Raw genomic sequence first — 19,271 nt, forward strand, 5'->3', positions numbered from 1 at the left:
TTTAAATGTAATTTAAATATATACATTTTTGCTTTAATTTTTATTTTAAGTTTAACTGCAAACAATGCGGTTTCAAAATAATGTGTTGACTTTTTTTTTTTTATTGTTTCTTAAACTAAACAAAATTAATACTGTTAACTGAAGCCAATGAGAATATATTATAGAGAGAGAGAGAGAGAGAGAGAGAGAGAGAGAGAGATTTTATTTTCAAACAATGATTGACTAAAACCTTTCATTTTCTGGAAAATGCAAATTTTTTAATGTTACAGATTTTTTTTTTTTTTTTTTTTTTTTTTTTTTTTTTTTGCTGCATTTTAGAATGCAAACAGAATGTTTCTTGTGGGGGAACACAAAACTTTAGTGTGCAAACGCAAAGTTTCTCAGGGAAATGCTTGTGCCAGCAATCTAAGTTTCTTGGGGGAACGTAAAATGTTTAAATGCAAACAGTTTCTTGTGGAGGAATGCAAATCTTGGGCTGGGAATGCAAAATTGGTTGGGGAAATGCTTAGTGTAAAACTCTGTGTAAAGTGTGACGATTCCTGGGGAAATGCAAAACTTTTGCCAGTATGTTTGCTCGGTAAAGTACTGAAATCTTCCGGTAAACTTTTCACCTACTACAGTATTAGTAGTTTTTCCTGATCTCACATTATTCCCCTAAGCAGTTTTGCATTTTCTCACAAAATGCCAAGTTTCACTGGCGGTGTGAACAGGACTTTTCAATTGCATTTTCAATTGCAATTCTGTAATTGCTCTTCAAGTCGAGACTTGAGCGCTCTCACACACTGAAAGTGACGCTGGAATTTGCTCTCGCTAATGGCAAAATTAAATTCTGCCTCGGCTGCCGTCCAAACATCAGCTTATAGGGGCTTCAGCCATTCTTTGTGCAATTACAGGCCTGTGTGAGTGGCTTCACAAAGTCTTTTCTTCTCAGTCTTAAGACTCACTTCATACGCATTCACAAGCGTATGCTACAGACGGAAAAGTTAATGCATTACAAGAATGACCCAGCTTCAAAGCGCGGCTTCTTGTAGGAAGTTGTAAAAGATAATCAGCTACTTAAAGATCATGACTGGAAAAAGAAACAGAAAAGGCAGTCTGCGGCAAGAAGGTTGAATCAGTGAAATGAAACCCGAGGCTCGGCAGGGTGAGCAAATGTTTAATGTGTGTCTGTGCATAAAGCAATAAGCAGAACAAACATCCGAGCGGCAGACGCACAGGATCATGGGAGTGCATACGAATGCAGAATAAACGGCAGGATTAAGAGCACAGAACTTCTTCTCTGAGGTAAAATGTTTCACATTGCATTGATCATCATTTTGCTCGTACCGGAGTGTGTTTTCATAAAGCAGTGAATCCCAACCACATGTGCAATAATGGACAAAATAGATTTTGGTTTAGTTTGTAAAACCTATAAAAGAGAACATGACTTAGAGTATAAAATATAAAAATATGAGGATGTACTTGAGCCTTATTGACATTGTAGTACAGGTACGTAAGACAGAAAAGGTTGGGAAACGCTGATCTAAAGTGCATGACATTTTAGTCCTGAGATTCAAAAGCAAAAATCAATGCATGTGGTCTTTCAATAAGCACAAGTGACAACTAGAAAATACATGGACAAATAAGCTAAAATTTCTTTCTGTTCTTTGATATAAAGTCAAAAACAAAGCCCAAATCACTCAAAAATAAAGCATGAATTAGTTTTTCAGCTTGTGTTACAGTACACAGTGTAAATGTAAATATATAATCTCTTTGCATTTGGCAGAAATACAATGTGTATGAAAATAAAACATCAAAAATATAGAGCACATAATGTTACGCTGTGCAAATTTGACATATTTCACCGATAAAAATATTCTATAAAACAACCCTGAGTTTTCCTGAAGGTTTTCTCTCTGTTTTCATTTGGACGTTTTAAATCTTCAAATCTTGGTGGCCTACATTGGATTTGGATGTCAGATAAATAAATAATCGTGGTAAAGTGGCTGCTTTCTGCTGACTGATGTTTGATTTATGTCGCTGATGTTTGTACTTCATCACTGAGATCCACGTCGTTGTCGAACGCTCCGTCCTCTTCATCACGCTGCTGCCGCGCGAAACTCACGAAAACCTGAGAAAAACACAGAGAAACACGTCAAATGAGGAAGAAACCACTCGGGTATAAATGTCTCGCTGTCTTTATAGCTTATTTGTACAAAGAAGATGTTGTCTTTTCTGCTGAGACATTTCTAGACTTCACAAATAATGTCTTCATCTGTCTGGCATCATAATGCCATGTTTTTAAAATTCAAATTAAATTCAAATTACAACAGAAAGAGTAGCCAAGAGTATTCAAATACATAGTTTTATTTTATTACAACAAATATACTACTGTTTTTTTTTTAATAGAAGCCAAAAATGAATTTTTAATTAAATTAAATTAAATTTCTGCAAACAATGATTGACTGAAACCTTTAAAAATAAAGTATTTATCTGGCATCATAGTGGCACATATTTAAAATTCAAATATATTGCTTTAATAATAATAATTTGTTCATTTAATTATATTAATGTATTAATGTGTTTTTTTTTTTTTTTTTTAGTAGTTTAACCTCAAACAGTGACTGATTTCTTAAATTACAAAAAAATAAAATAAAAATAAGAATCCGAGGAGAACATTTTTACAGTATCTTAATTCAAATTCTTTTTTTTTTTTTTTTTTTTTTTTAAATTGAAGCCAATGAGAAATTTGTTATTTAATTTAATTCTTGCAAACAATGATTTGACTGAAACCGAAATCTTCAAAAATAACGTATTGATCTGTCTGCCATCATAGGGGCACATATTTTAAATTCAAATACATTTTTTTTTTTATTCTGACAAAATTAATTTATTATTAATTTTTGTTTTAATTTTTATTTTTAATTTAACTTCAAACAATGATTGTTTGAAATGGAAACCTTTCAAATGAATGTCTTGACCTTTTTTTTTATTTTGATTGTTCCTTACATTACAACAAAATTAATACTAATAGAAAAAATTAGAATATTTATTTTATTTTAAATTTTATTTTTAAACAATGATTGGCAAAATCCTTTCTATTTCTGGTTTTTGTTCTAGCTAGTATAAGTTCTGAATGGCTTAATAGTTAGGAGAAATGAACTTAAAAGTTCATTTCAAAGTCTGCTAGTATCCAGCATCATCTCTACCTGCTGTCATCTTCAGCACTGATGCATTTCAACTGTAACTGGCAGTAATATTGGCACGTGCTGTGTGGGATGGCAGTGCCACTGCAGATGTTTCTAATACGCTCAGATGAAACAAAAGAGATGGAAGAGTTGGGATCTTTCTCAGACTGAAAAAGACTGCACTCGTTTCCGCAGCTCATGAGTTCAGACTCAATCCCTCCACAGGGTGTTTCTGCAGATGATATCGCAGGTAAAGAGCAGCGCTTCACACTGACAGGACGGACAAATGATGATTTACTGCAGGTGCGGAGCGTTTACTGTACACTGAGTGTGTGTGGTGAATCACTGAAAGAGTCGCACGAAAGTCACTGAGGACAGAAGACATTTCTGACTCACACACACGAGACAGAGACGTGTGTCAAGTGTGTCAGTCAAATACACACACTTTCCCAGGAGAAAAACCTGAAAATGTATATATATATATATATATATATATATATATACAGTGTTGGGAAGGTTACTTTGGAAATGTAATAGGTTACAGATTACAAGTTACTTGATTTAAAATGTAATAAGTAGTGTAATTTTTCAATTACTTTATTAAAGTAACGTAACTTATTACTTTTAATTACTTTTTGATTACTTTTCTAAATTTCTAATATTTTCAACTGTTAAATATTTTGAAACATTTAAACCAGGCAGAGTTAACCAAACAGTAGCACTCGACACTGATTACTGTCAGACTTTCAAAATCCTTTCAAAACACTTGAATTAAGATTATAAGTAAGGGATAACATCTTTATTTTGCGATAACAACTGGCTCAGTGTACATTATCCCACTTATTACACAACTGCTTAATAGATTATTTAGATGTTTCATGTCAAAATAATTAGACACGAAACACTGATCTGAGTTGAAATATTTGAACACAAAGCTTCCATGAAGAAATCAGTTGTGAGAAAATGGCAAGTTCAAACTAGACATTTTAGGGACACAGTGCAGTCACACCTCTTTTCTTACACAACATTTCACCACATAAATAATTAAGTAGTAGTACTAGTTTGTTAGTTATCTTATAATCCATTACAGTGTACAAAAAAATATATTAAAAAAATGGCAGCAGCTGCATTTGTATAAAAAAATAGAGTGAGTTCACGATACCAAGATGACAGAACTAAGAAATTGTCCACATAATATTGAATGAAGCTTTAATATTTTATTAGCTAACCAAATGCAAAGCTTCCGCCAAGAAAAACTATCAACAATACAGCACTGACTTAAGTTGCCCCGAATGAGTCTGAGTTATTAGCTTTTACTAGTTGTTATCGGGCACAGCCACACAAATTCAGTTTTTTTTTTTTTTTTTACTTTTTTTTGGGGGGCTTTTTATGCCTTTTGTTGTGATATGACAGTAGAGAGATGACAGGAAAGAGCTGGGAGGAGAGAGGGGAGCAGGATCGGCAAATGGGCCTTGAGACGGGAATCGAACTCGGGTCGCCATGAGCGCAGTTGCGTAATATGTCGGCGCGCTAACCACGAGGCTATTGCAAGGTTAAATACAGATTTGAAATCATAACAATAACTAGTTTAATAGCTATGATAATGGGTTTGAAATCAAATGTTTGCATAGTTATGACAGAAAACACTAGCATCTAACAATGCCTTGGAAAAGCAATCTTAAAAAATAAAGTTTATGCATAGACCCAAATAGGAAATAAAACAGCTATCGAATAATGTGTCCTATTCTGTGTCCTAAACTCCTGAAACATTGGTGTCTCATTTTAGAGCAGTTAATGCAATTTATGAAAGAAGTCAATTAAATCTGTAAATGGAGGTGGGTGTGTGAAAAAATTCAGATGTAAACTTTTCAAAAGTAACTGCAATTTAATTACACATTTTTTCTCAGTAACTGTAACTAGATACAATTACATTTATTTTGTAATTAAATTACGTAATTCCGTTACATGTAACTAGTTACTGCCCAACATTGTTTATTTATATATATATACATATATATATATATATATATATATACACACATTTTGCAGACACAACATTTAGTTATCAGTGACTATTGATGTCCATTATATAGAGAAAAACACTGAGATATTTCACAAAATATCATCTTTTGTTTTCCAAAGAATGATATGGTAATTTTGGGTGAACTGTCCCTGAACCCAAAACCTGACTCATCAAGTACATGAAAAATAAGTGCTCTTAATTGTACTGAATATGCAGTTGTAGTGTACTTCAGATCTGAACAGTGCATTTTTAAAACACTGTACTTGCAGCTAATATAATATGAATGAAATAAAAAGCCACTTAAGTGACTTAAAGAGAGACACTTTCATGACTGTTTCTAAACACACTTTTAAAAACTGACCTCTGTAATAATGTCAAATTAAAAGTTGCACTTTAAAGTCCATTTTAAATCATCGTTAGGCATTCAAGCATGTAGCACTGAAACCCTATTGTAATTGTTAGAATGGTCACTTATCGGTGATCTCCACGTAAAACCAATCGTGCAGACCAAACCGTGTCGTAGAGACTTGAAACTTGGAGGGACGGTAGTACTCACACGCCTACAACGTGACCAAGACTTGCCCCAATCGGCCTGACGGGGGCGCTACAGCGAACAAAAGTATGAAATTGCTCATAATCATAACTTCCAATCCATCAGTCGCAGCTCAAGTGTCTTATGTTGTTGGAATCCTGTTTGGATATTAAGAAAAACCTACTTTTGCCAACTAGCCCTAGGTTTTTCACCCAATCGGAACCAAACCAGTGCAAAAATATTCTCTGGAGAGTAAAGATCAATAATTATCAAAAAAAAAAATAGTTGAACTTTTGACTTGCCGTTGCAAAGGGACGCCAAATCGTTTAAAAGGGCCAGGGCCACTTTTAGTAAAATGCCTAAAACTCCTGAACTAACTGAGATCTCCAAATTGAGCTCAATCTGAGGTCACGGGATAAAAGTCGCAGAGCTTGGCCACTTGGTGGCGCTATAAGAGGAAGAAAACGAAAATGGGTATACCTACACTACACAACCATCTGTCCTATCTACATTAAAATCGCTGTAGAAGGTCTTGGTCTAAAGTGTCACAAGTGTCCATAAGGATATTTGCATGTCTCAAAAGAAAAGAAAAAAAAAAAAAACCATGGCCGCCATTGACAGATGAAGTTTGAGCACCTATTAGACAAGGTTAACAGAGGCTGATTGGAAAAAAAAATTGGTGGGCTTGTTTGACTCATGGGCCCAAAGGTCTGTGAAAAGTTTTAGAGAAATCTGCATTTTTCAAAGCCATAAATGATTGTACATCACATGGTTTTTCGCACATACACACAGTATTCATATCACATGATCTTAACATAAGAACTCTTCATTCAGGACAACTTTGCCTCTAGAAGCACTGCTGTCAATCAAATAGTTTGTTAGAAAAAAAAAAAAAATACTTTTGCAAACTAGTCCTAGTTTTTTTTACCCAATCGGAACCAAACCAGTGCAAAAATATTCTCTGGAGAGCAAATATCAATAATTATCAAAAAAAAAAGATAGTTGAACTTTCGACTCGCCGTTGCAAAGGAACGCCAAAAAGTTTAAAAGGGCCAGGGCCACTTTGCCTAAAACTTGCCTAAAACTGAGGTCACGGAATAAAAGTCGCAGAGCTTGGCCACTTGGTGGCGCTATAAGAGGAAAAAAACGAAAATGGGTATACCTACACTACACAACCAAACCAGTGCAAACACACACAAAACCAGTGCAAAAAGTTGAACTTTCGACTCGCCGTTGTAAAGGGACACCAAATCGTTCAAAAGGGGCGGGGCCACTTTTAGTAAAATGCCTGTAACTCCTGAACGGAATGAGATATCACCGGCAAACTCATAACACTTGTGTAAAAGCTCAATCTGAGGTCAAAGGAAAAAAAATCGCTCAGCTTGGCCACTTGGTGGCATTATAAGAGAAAAAAAGCAAAAATGGGTAAACCTATGCAACCATTTGTCCTGTCAACATTAAAATGGCTGTACACGGTCTTGGTCCAAAGTGCCACAAGTGTCTATAAGGACATTTGCGTATCTCAAAAAACATGGTCGTTATTGGCTGATGAATTTTGAGCACCTGTTAGACAAGGTTAACAGAGGCCGATCAGAATAAAACTTGGTGGGCCTGTTTGACTCATGGGCCCAAAGGTCTGTGATAAAGAAATCGGCCACTGGGGGGGGGTCTCGCATTTTTCAAGGGCATAAATGATTGTATATTGCGCAGTTTTTCACACATACCTTACCTCTAGAACCACTGCTATCAATTAAATTGTTTGTTAAATATTTGAGAAGATGTAAAGAACCTACTTTTGCAAACTAGTTTTAGGTTTTTTGCTCAATCTGGAAAAACCACTGCAGTACAACTCTCTGGACTCTCTAGGTCAATATTGATAAAAAAAAAAAAAAAAAGGTTGAAATTTACCCTTTGGGAAGCTATAACGGGGTTGTTTAGAAAAGGGGCCCGTTCAAATTTACCCAAAATCCTATAAAGCCTAAATGAAAATTCACAAAACCTGCTGAGCACATGTGACAGGTGATTCTAAATAAGCATGCAAAGTTTTAAGGGGATCAGACCACAGCTGGTGCTATAACAGTCATAAACGTTAAAAAATATATATATTTTTATGATAAATTACCATAATCTTTTTTCATATGTGCTTAAATGCCTTAAAGCACTTGAACCACGGTAATGTTTAATAATTTTTGTTGTGTTTTAAAGAAGTAGACTTTTGATGTGCTGTCTAACATAAAGCACACGTAAAGCACATGATTATCATTTTAACTGCAGTGTGCTATTTGATATTAGTTCATATATTTTAAACTTTATCATTACAAATGGGTAATTACAAGTATATTTAATGCATCACATACAAGTTTCAATAGAAATGACAAAGTAGATTTTAGTTTATGGTAAATGTTTGTCTAACTTCATAGATTTACGAAACTTAAGTCCTACTTAAGTGGGTCAAAAACACTACAATTTACACAATATAATATATTTTCATTCAGTTGCAAATAACATGCAATTAAATGTGTGAAATCATTACATCCAGTTGTCTTACGCAATCTAGTTTCTGTCTGTGCTCTTTTTAAAGTAATGCCAAAGTCAGAATTCAAAGCAGAATCATTACATTACATTTCTTTTCATGTTTGTATAGTTGATCCGGGCAGGATCAGAGATCTGATCCTCATACGTCAGAGGTGCGTGTGTGTTGTACCTGGTCCAGTGTGGTCTGGGACACAGAGTAATCCTCCACATGCAGCTGCTGCTGGTGTTTGTTGAGCTGGCTGAAGATGTGCGCGAGGGCACCCTCTCCCTGCGGGATCTGGTACTGCAGCGTGTTGTGATGTTTCTCTTTCAAAGTGCTGCCGGGAAACGTGTCGCGCACGAACGTCTCCACCGTGCACAGGTCGGCCTGAAAGGCGCTCACGCGTATGATCAGCGTATAACCGTCCCCGAACCTGCAACACACACGCACTCAGAGTTACAGGCGATAACTGTGTTCTCAACCTAGATTAGTTTGAGATCAAAGCACATATGAACCACAGATCATTTCATGCAGAATTCAACAACATTGCCACAAACTTCAAAGAAGAAGAAATAGTTCCTGCACACCGTCTGATAAAAGCAGCACCATTTCTACTTTTTCTTTCCACACACTTGATGCGTTCGGTGCTGAAAATGCAGATAAATAAACAACTCACACCACAGACTAGTTTATCTCTTGCAATTCTGACTCATATTATTTTGAAATGTTTAAGTTAACATTTTGTAATTACGAATTTTATTCTTGGAATTCCAAGTTAACATCTTGCAATTCAGTTTTTTTTTTTTGTTTGTTTTTGTTCTCTCTCTCTCTGAATTCTTAACATGCCACAATTCTGACTTGTTCTTAAGAATTAACATCTCACGATTGTAACTTTTGACTTTTAACTTTACATCTCACAATTAATAAATAAAATAAATTTAAAAGAGTATTATAAAGAACTGTCAATTTACACCAATTTATGCAAATTACACATAATACAGACTATTTTTTAAACAAGTCCTTTGTCTCTGGCAATTTTGACTTTCTTTGTCATTATTCTGAATTTATGTCTTGCAATTATAAGTTAAAATCAGGCAATTATGAATTTTATTCTCTGAATTCTTAGTTAACATGCCAGAATTCTGACAGAATTTAACATCTCACGATTTTGATTTTTGCAGAATTCTGAGCTAACATCTCACAATTCTGACCTTTTTTGGAATTTTGAGTTTTCATCTTACATTTCCTTCTTTTTTTATTCTCGCAATTCTGAGTCAACATCTCAATCCTGCTTTAAAAAAAGATATAAAATTCAAGGAAAAAAGTCAGAATTGTGAGATACAATCTCAAAAGTGTGTTATAAACTTGCAATTCTGACTTTGTTCTTGGAATTCTAAGTCAACATCTTGCAAATATAACTTTTAATCTTGGAATTCAGAAAAATAAAAAAGCTGAACTACAAGATAAAATCTCAAAATTGTGAGAAATAAATTTAAAAGAGTATTATAAACTCCCAGAACTGTGAATTTACACCAAATTACACAAATTGCACATAACTCAGACTATTTTTCTAAGTTTATCTCTCGCAAATCTGACTTTCTCATTATTTTGAATTTACGTCTTCCAATTATGGGTTAACATCTCGCAATTATTAATTTTACTCTCAAAATTCTCACAATTGTAACTTTTTTTTTTTCAGAATTTTGACTTGCATCTCACAATTCTGAATTTTTTTCTCACAATTCTGAGTCAACATCTTGAAATCTTGCCCTAAAACAGATGTAAAATTCAGAGGAAGAAAAAGGCTGAATCGCAAGATAATAGCTTAAAATTGTTAGAAATAACTCAAAACTGTGGTATAAACTTGCAAATCTTACTTTATTTTTGGAATTCTGAGTAAACATCTTGCAAATACAACTTTTATTCTCAGAATTCAGAAAAAAGAAAAAAAGGCTTAACTACAAGATAAAATCTCAAAATTGTGAGAAATAAATTTAAATAAGTATTATAAACTCAATTTTGACTATTGCATTGTATAGTTATATAGTTGCATTATAGATGTTAACTCAAAATTGTCAGGAAAAGAATACAATGCACAACTTTCAAAAGTAGTTTCACTGGGTTTCAGTTCACATTCACTTTCACTGGTAAAAAGGCAAAAAAAAAAAAAAGTAGCTTTCTTTTCCATTCCATGAAAGAAGTCAAATAGGTTTTCACGACACGCATGCACATCTAAAGCAGCAGAGATAAATGGCGTCTCTATATTTTCATCCTTTTAAATAGCGAATGTGTGAAAAGTAGAAGCAGATTTATGGTCTGTGTGTAAAGTGTGCAGCAGTAGATTGTTGCGAAATGTAGCTGTCTTATAAAAACTTCCTCCGCTCTCAACATTACTGATGTACATTAGAAGCACTCTAGTGCTTTTATCTTTCTTGTTAAAAGAATAAAGACACAAAGGTGTGGGATCACACACACACACACAAAAACACACACACACACACACACACACTGAGTGAATTGGATGAATCTCACACACTAAGCACAGTGACTCTAGTAATGGAGTGATTTGATTGGCGACTGACAGCCTTACAGATGTTTTTATTGGACGACAGTTTATTTGTGTTTGTTTAGAGGTGTGTGAGCGTGTGTGTGTTCACACAAAGGTTTGTGTTTATAAACACTCAGCATCAATATGATTTTATCAGAGTAACTGCTTGCTCTCAAAATAATAAAAGCACACAACAGTAATAGCTGGTGTGAGTGTGTTACACTTTTCCACTTGCTGTGAAGTGAAGTTACAATATTTGGCCATTTTAAAGGGATAGTTCACCCAAAAATAAAATTCTGTAAGCCTCTACTCACTATCCACTTGTTTCAAACCTGTCTGAATTTCTTTCAGTTGTTAAACACCTAAGAAGATATTTTTAAGAAAGTGTTTAACCAAATAGTTGATGGTTATTTTTTTCCATGGATTTTGTATTTGGTTATCAATGTTCTTCGACAGCTGTCGACAGAAGAAAGAAACTCATACCAGTTTGCAACAACTTGAGGCTGAATGAATGATGACAGAATTGTAATTTTTGGATGAACTGTCCCTTTAAGTGAGATTTGCAATCATAGTTCATGTTATGAATTTTAAGTTAATTTAAGTTATTATAAGCTTCATACATATTGTACCTTAATTCATTTTTATATTAAACAAACATAAGTTAATTTATATAAAAATAAATAAACAAAAATACAGCACTTTGAGCATGTCTGTCTGTACTAGTAAAAATATTAGTTTTTATTTAAATACAAAATTAATGTTAGTATAGGGGTCATTTTTCAATTAGGGGCTTGTCTAAACTAAAAAAATAAAAATAAATAAATAAAAATATAAACTACGTTTAAAATATTCACCAGAATATTCACAATTGCATGTGATGGCGTTTTTTTTTTTTTTTTTTTTTTTTTTTCTGTATGTGTGTAATTGCACATTAATAACATTTAGTTTTCACACAAAAATTGCTTTTACCACCTGGAAGTCTTTTAATTTTTTTTTTTACTTTTTAAAAATAAAATTTATATTCTTAAAATGAGCTCTCAAAATGTATCTTTAAAATATATTTACTATTTACAGTTTAGTTTTATAGTTTTATATTAAAGTTGGTTATCTGTATTTTTAGTTTTTTTAAATAGTTTTTTTTTTATTATTATTGATCAAGGATGCATTACATTGATTAAAAGTGACAGTAAAGCATTTATCCGTTACAGATGATTTAAATTTTAAATAAATATATATTTTTTAAACTTCTATTCATCAATTCTATTGTGTTTCCACAAAAATATTGTGCAGCACAACTGTTTTCAACATTAATAGTTATCAGAAATGTTTCTTGAACAGCAAATCAGCACATTAGAATGATTTCTGAAGGATCATGTGACACTGAAGACTGGAGTAATGATGCTGAAAATACAAATTTGATCACAGAAATAAATTACATTTTAATAGATATTCACACTGAAAACACTTATTTTAATTGTAATAATATGTCACAATTTTTACAGATTTTTTGATTAAATAAATGAAATCTTGGTGAGCAGAAGAGCAGAAAAAACATTTTTAGAACCATAGTTTAAGTGTGTGATTAGAATATTTACTTTTTGGACCCCAAAAATTAATACATTTAGGACTTGTTTACTAAACAATTTAAAAATTTTTAGGGATACACCGATACCGATACTGAGCTCCTGTACTGGTACTCGTACTCGTTAAAATGCCTAAGGCCGATACCACACATCATGTGACAAGTGCGTATTCAGGCAAAGAAACACGGACAACAGACAGCAGAATGGAGTCATTAGAGATTAAGGATGTCTACGAAGTATATGTATGCAAATAATATAATGTTAAACATTCAGTATCAACGCTTGTATAGCTGATGCGCGTGAGCTGAAAGGCAAAGCACGCAGAATGGATCGAGCGTGCCGCGGCGAAGATGCACGGCTTGTCGAGTTAAGATTCCGCCTTGACATCACTGGAAAGTTTGTAGTTTGGTCGGATATGTCAAAAACAAGTAAGTAGAGCAATGCGCAAGTTATTTAACGGTAGAGAGAGAGAGCGCGACAAAGAGAAAGACAGAGCGCGCACTTTTGTTGCGTTATCTTTATGGATGTTCGCATATTTAGCACACGCATCTTTTGGATTAAAACAAATTCATAAATGAAACAAAATTTATAGAGGCATTCACTATAAACATTTATTTTCTACCTTAAGCAGACACGACTGTACGACGAAAGTGAAACTAGCAGTCTGTGTGAAATGCGCTAGGCAGTACTGTACTTGAGCGCGTTGCGCATGTTTTGCTTGCTTCATGAGTGTTTCTGCATTATTTGAGTCTCTTTAGATTATAGCCCAAATAGCAGCATGTTTCAGATTAAAAAAACACGATTTATATTTCTGAAAATATCAGAGTTAGGAGATTCATAACGAGTGGTTGCCTGCATTATTACAACAAAACGCGTGATTACAGTACTGAGCCGCTGCAATGGAGCAGTTTAATGCTATTAAATTAAAGATGATGTACCATAGAGAAAAAAAAAAAAAAAAAATTGAACAGTGAAAGTAATAAAACACATTTTAATGGGCATAATTAAGTGTGAAAAATAACTAAAAGATATATAGTCAAACTAAAAATTATTCAGACACCAGATATACACCACCTAATTTTTGATATATATATATATATTTTTACTAGTGGGTGCAGGACACTGTTTATGATAATGTGATAATGTGAAAAATGTCTGATAATGTGAGAAAAGGTATCTGAATACATTTTGATTTGACTGTATCTATTTGATAAATGAAATTAACCAACTAATACATATTCTTTTAGTTTCTGTACCCAATATTTTACAGATTTACTGGTACATTTTAAAATATTGGTATCGGTACTCGGAATCGGCAAGTACCAAAAATAAAGGTATCGGTATCGGGCGAGCACTGGAAAAATGGTATCGGTGCATCCCTAATTTTTTATTTTTTTTAAATGAAAATAAAACAGATTTGATCCCTTTTATCTTCAAACTGTCACTGCATTTGTTTAAAAAAAATGACGGTGAGGAAATAAAGGCGAGCACAACTCATTCACTCACAACACCTACAGCTGTGCACACGCACTATAAAGACGAATGAACATTAAAATGTCAGCAGAGACAAAGACAAAGTCATCCCCGCTTTGCTGTATCAATCACAGGACGAGTGGAGACAATACAAGAGATCAGAACTCACTGACAGCAATGACACAACATGCTTTGCGAAATAATAATAACATATACTTAAAGAGACGCGTGCCATTCATGTCACATACACCCAGTTATGTTTATTTACACGAGCAGATCGTGCACCGCAAACCTTCAATCTGTGCGACTCGAGCGTAGCCTGTGTTTGATGACACGAAGTGTGTTCCCTGCTGAGCGTGCGAGGGAAGCGAACGCCGTGAGTCGCAGCGCAGCGTGAGAGACGCCGTCCTACAGATGGCAGCAGAAACACACGGCAGGAGCACCGACGGGATAAAGGGAAGGAAGAGAAAGAAGAGAGGAAGGACCGAATGAAGACAGCCTGCAGACGGAGCGAGAATCGGCGTGTGATAGAGAGCTGTAGATCTTGTCCTGCTGCTGTGCTCCATTAGACAGCATGAACAAGAAAAGATAAAGGAGAGCGAGAGAGGGGAGGCTCCATCAAGGGAGCTGCTCTTAATTGCCTCTTCACTCATTAATGCCCACACCTCCACAATCATTAATTACAACCCAGAGACACAGAGAAAGAGAGAGGGACGGAGCAGATAAATTCAGGCACGTATTAAAGGCCTGAAACAGACTCGGTCTTAGATTTTACATCAGATGTCAAGTGGTAACTTGTACAAAAACGCAGTACAAAAATTCTTAAAGGAACAGTTCAGTCAAACATGAAAAAGAACTGAAAAAGTCCTCTCCTGCAGGCCATCCAAGATGAGTTTGTTTCTTCATCAGATTTGGAGAAATGTAGCATTGCACCACTGTCTCACCAATGGATCCTCTGCAGTGAATGGGCGCCGTGAGAATGGGAATCCAAACAGCTGATAAATGCATCACAAAAATACACATGTAATCCAAACCACTCCAGTCCATCAGTTAACATCTTAAGAAAAAAGCTGCGTGTTTGTAAGAAACAAATCCATCATTAAGACTATGGATTAAGAATCCACAATAAATAATAAATTCCTCCGGTGAAAAATATTTGTACATACATATTTGTTGAGAGCTGTTTTGGCTTGTAAACAGTGCTTGATCTATGCAGATTTTTCTCCTGATTCAGACCAGATGGACTTTTTTCACTGGAGGAAGTGTTATTATGGATATTTTAGTTAAAATCATATTAATGGTGGATTTGTATCTTATAAACATGCAGCTTTTGTCTTTTCAAAATGGGTTTTCGAACATGGGTCTGGGGACCCCCAGGGGGCCGCAAGGAAGTGCAAGGGGGTCCTTGAAATGTTTGGAGAAAAGGCATAAAAATGTTTAAAATAAAAGTAAATATGATATTATTATTATTATTATATTATATTATATATAATTATAAAAGAGTTAATGCAAAAATACGATTGAATGAGAATTAAAGAAATAAATTCTCCAAAAATAATAATTAGTAAAAATGAAAACAGAGGAATAAATACAAATTACATTCAAAATAATTATAAAATTTTGATCAAAAAGGTAAATAAATAAATACTGTACTTTAAAATACTTTTAAATAATTGTTTTAGGCAAAAATGAATAATAATAATGTAATTTAATACAATTAATATTTTAGACTTGCATTTAATATGATTTTTTTTTACAGTGTAAATGTGTATTTATACAAGAAACTATGTAAATGTGTTTTACATTTTTTGACTGAGGTCCCTCGCATGATGATGATCATATTTAGGGGTCCGTGGCATCTAAAAGACTGAAAACCCCTCTGTTAACTGATGGACTGGAATGGTGTGGATTGCTTGTGGATTATCGTGATGTTTTTAATCAGCTGTTTACACTCTCATTCTGACGGCACCCATTCACTGCAGAGGGTCCACTGGTGAGCAAATGATGCAATGATACATTTCTCCAAACCTGATGAAGAAACAGACCCATCTACATCTTGGATGGCCTGAGGGTGAGTAACTTTTGTGCAGATGTTTATTTTGGGGTCAACTGTTCCTTTAATTGTTCATATGGACTACTTTTATGATACATTTACAGTGCTTTTGCAGCCTTTTAGAAGCTTGAAAGCTTCAGCTTTATTGAAAACAGTTGTGCATGGTCCACATTTTTGTGGAAACCTTTTTCATTATATTATCAGGAGTCTTTGATGAATAGAAAGTTCAAAAGAACAGCATTTATTTGAAATGTAAATCTTGTGTAACATTACAAATGTCTTTACTGTCACTTTTGATCAACTTAATCCATCACTGATGGAAAGTATTCTTAAAAAATGAACGAATAAACAATTAAATAAACTCCATTCAGAGATAAATGTATTTGAAAAGCAAAACTCTTAACATAAAAAGACTTGCGTTCAGAGATATCAAGAATTAAGCGTATTTTTCTCTCCACACTGAACTCGAGTCTCACTCGTTTGAAGGACGTTTCGGTGTTTGTGGTAATAAAGTACATTTACTCCTTACATTTACTTGAGTCAATCTTTGGAAAAATTGTACTTTCAAGAGTAGATTTAAAGATGGGTACTTTTATTTTAACTTGAGTACATTTCTAATGAAAATGAAATCTGGGCGCTGAACTTTTTTTATTTTTATGCAATACATGTTAGAAATGCGTAGTTTATTCCAGCTATGTTGTCTCTTTTATCTGGGGCATGAACGATGCCTGATTCACAAATGATTCACTCTTTTAAATCGATGCTGTTCAAGGTCTTGTGCGCTCACGGACTGAATTCTGATGAATATGCTTTTGTAAATTCTCTCATTAGCATAAACAACAAACGGCCATTGCAACTTCAACCTAGAATATGTTTTTCGGAGTTCAGGTAGTTAAAAAACTGCCCTTAAGAAAGAAATGAAGAAATGCCCCTGTGGAAATCAGTTAATTTCTGATGCTATTTTATATATGATAAATATCCAAAGCAATCAGTAACTTGCTAATTGAGTCGACTTTTCATTGAATGCTTTTTTACTCTCACTGAAGTAACTATTAGGATTGTTACTTTTACTCTTACTTCAGTAATTGTTTATATGAGTATTTGTACTTTTACTTCAGTACAGTTTTTGGCGACTCTACCCACCTCTGGTTATAGACAAGAATAATCTTTAAGAAAAAAAAATGAATGAATGATCATGCATAATTATAGTTATTAGGAATAATGTTATTGGAGATGCAACTGTTTGTCAGAAACGGTGAACTATAAAAATCCTCAATGTGTGATTGTGTTGAATATTTTTGAATTGCAATTCACACTTATGAACTGAGCTTTAACTTCCTAAATGATGCACACACACACACACACACTCACCTGCTCTTGAGGTGCTGGATGCTGCCCAGGCATTTAAAGTGTCCGTTCACCATGATGGCCATGCGGGTGCAGAGCGCTTCACATTCCTCCATACTGAAACACACACACACATATATTTGCAGCATTAGGGCAGGTTTCCACCGAGTGTTTTGGTCTAATTCTGGCCGTTCCTCAGCATGAATCTCTTGAGAAACACCTTCAAAGCATCAGAAACCCCAGAGAGCAGGATCTGCTTCCAGCCGCATTCAAATGAGACTCATTATGAAGCTCATGAAAGCCTTTCACCTGCGCAGCCGACCAATGAGACGCAGTCACACAAACAAACTCATCTGCTGCCAAACGAGGGACAAACGAACATCAGCTAAAACTCCAAATTGGTGTCTTGTTGCCAGGAATCGTCACACTGCGTCATTATCGCAGACTGATGCGTGTAAATATAGTTACCGAATTACACAATGACATTTACATTCATGTGTTTAGCAGAAGCTTTTATCCAAAATGACTTATTATTATTATTTATAAAGTATTCTATTCTTCTATTTTAATTAGCTGCCAAGGAAACATTCCTCATTTTGATTTTGTTGAAGTTAAAGTACTAAAAAAAACTAAAACTTAATAAACTAAAACTTAAAACCATGTGAATGCATTAAACAAACAAACAAACAAACAAAAAGAATGAATAAATTAGAAAATACATAAATAAAAACTAATTGAAACAACTGTGAAACAACAAAATTGAAAAAAAAAGAAAAAAAAATATATATAAATAAATGATTTTTAATATACATACACATATACATATTTTTTTAAATATGTACCGCAAAGTGAGCTAAACCTAACAATACCTTCTTTGTGCTGTTTGTAAAAAATAAATTAAAATGCACTGTAAAATGATTTTTCAAAGTAATAAAGATTAAAGAAGATAAATGTTTTACAAGAAAATACTGTCTTTCCACTTTAAAATGGCATGTTTAATTCAATGTTATTTGTTGTTTTTTTGTATATATTTATCAAAATTACAAGCCATTTCTTAGTGAAAACTGTTTCAAAGTAAATCCTACAAATTATATAGTTATAGTTATACATTATTAATACTATTAATTAAAAAAAAAAAAAAACTTGTAAAACATTAACTGAAAATAATAATAACAAATATAGCTGCAAGCAGCAATTGCGGGGCCAAGCACTAAAGAGGCAGAATGAGGAGCTAAGCACAGCAAGGAGCAACAGACCGACTACAACAATGAGTAATTAAAGCCATTTTATGATGATATCAGTTGAAATGGCTAAAAAAATCATAAATACAACCAATAATAATACAATATATTGGCTTATCACTTTTGACCAATAGGTGGCCAATAGGTTATCAAACCAATGTGGTGTGTTCAGTGTGAGGTTACAATGACACACACAAAGTTTGGTGTCATTATGTCAAAGCTTCACAGAGATACAGCCTCAGAGTCAGACTCAGAGCATTAAGTCTAAAATTTGTGGTGGCACTGTATGAAAACAGTTTTGCCTATCGACACGAAATCCATAACTTTGTGTCAGGAAAGTCTGAAGATTATTTGAGTCAAATTTGGTGAAAAGTGGACCAATGGTCTAGGAGGAGTTCGAACAAGTAGGTTTTGCACATTAATCAAAATGGTGGAACGGAAGTTTGACCAACTATGGTATAATTGGTATGTATGTTGTTGGCATGATCCAAGGGATGTTTTGGGACCAGTTTCATTACAATAGGCTAATGCAATCAGAAGTTATTAGCATTTTTGGAAATTTCATTATTAATGTTTAATGAAGGTTGTATTACTTCTGACCAATAGGTGGCGCTGTTACCAAATTGAAGTGGCGTGGTCAGTGTGAGGTGACAATGGCACATACAAAGTTTGGTGTCAATATGTCAAAGCTTTGTGGAGATACAGCCTCAGATGCAGTTTGGCATCTTTCCAACAAATTCGTTGATGTGCTAAACGAAAACCTTTTCATCTATTGACATGAAAACCATA

At 34.0% G+C, this 19,271-nt stretch overlaps 1 protein-coding gene across 2 annotated transcripts in view; it reads right to left on the reverse strand.

Moving 5' to 3' along the window:
* Positions 1 to 1,140: 1,140 nt before the first annotated feature.
* Positions 1,141 to 19,271, reverse strand: part of LOC127168227 (phospholipid-transporting ATPase ABCA1) — a 183,456-nt gene continuing 165,325 nt past the window's right edge. For both annotated transcript variants that reach the window (XM_051114869.1, XM_051114870.1), the window contains exons 48-50: positions 17,266 to 17,358; positions 8,427 to 8,670; positions 1,141 to 2,110 (exon numbers count right to left, since the gene is read on the reverse strand). In XM_051114869.1, coding sequence (XP_050970826.1) covers positions 2,012 to 2,110; positions 8,427 to 8,670; positions 17,266 to 17,358 — 436 coding nt within the window. In that variant the 3' untranslated portion in view covers positions 1,141 to 2,011. The remainder of the gene's footprint in view (positions 2,111 to 8,426; positions 8,671 to 17,265; positions 17,359 to 19,271) is intronic.

This window comes from Labeo rohita, chromosome 7 (genome assembly GCF_022985175.1).
Source record: "Labeo rohita strain BAU-BD-2019 chromosome 7, IGBB_LRoh.1.0, whole genome shotgun sequence".
Lineage (NCBI taxonomy): Eukaryota > Metazoa > Chordata > Actinopteri > Cypriniformes > Cyprinidae > Labeo > Labeo rohita.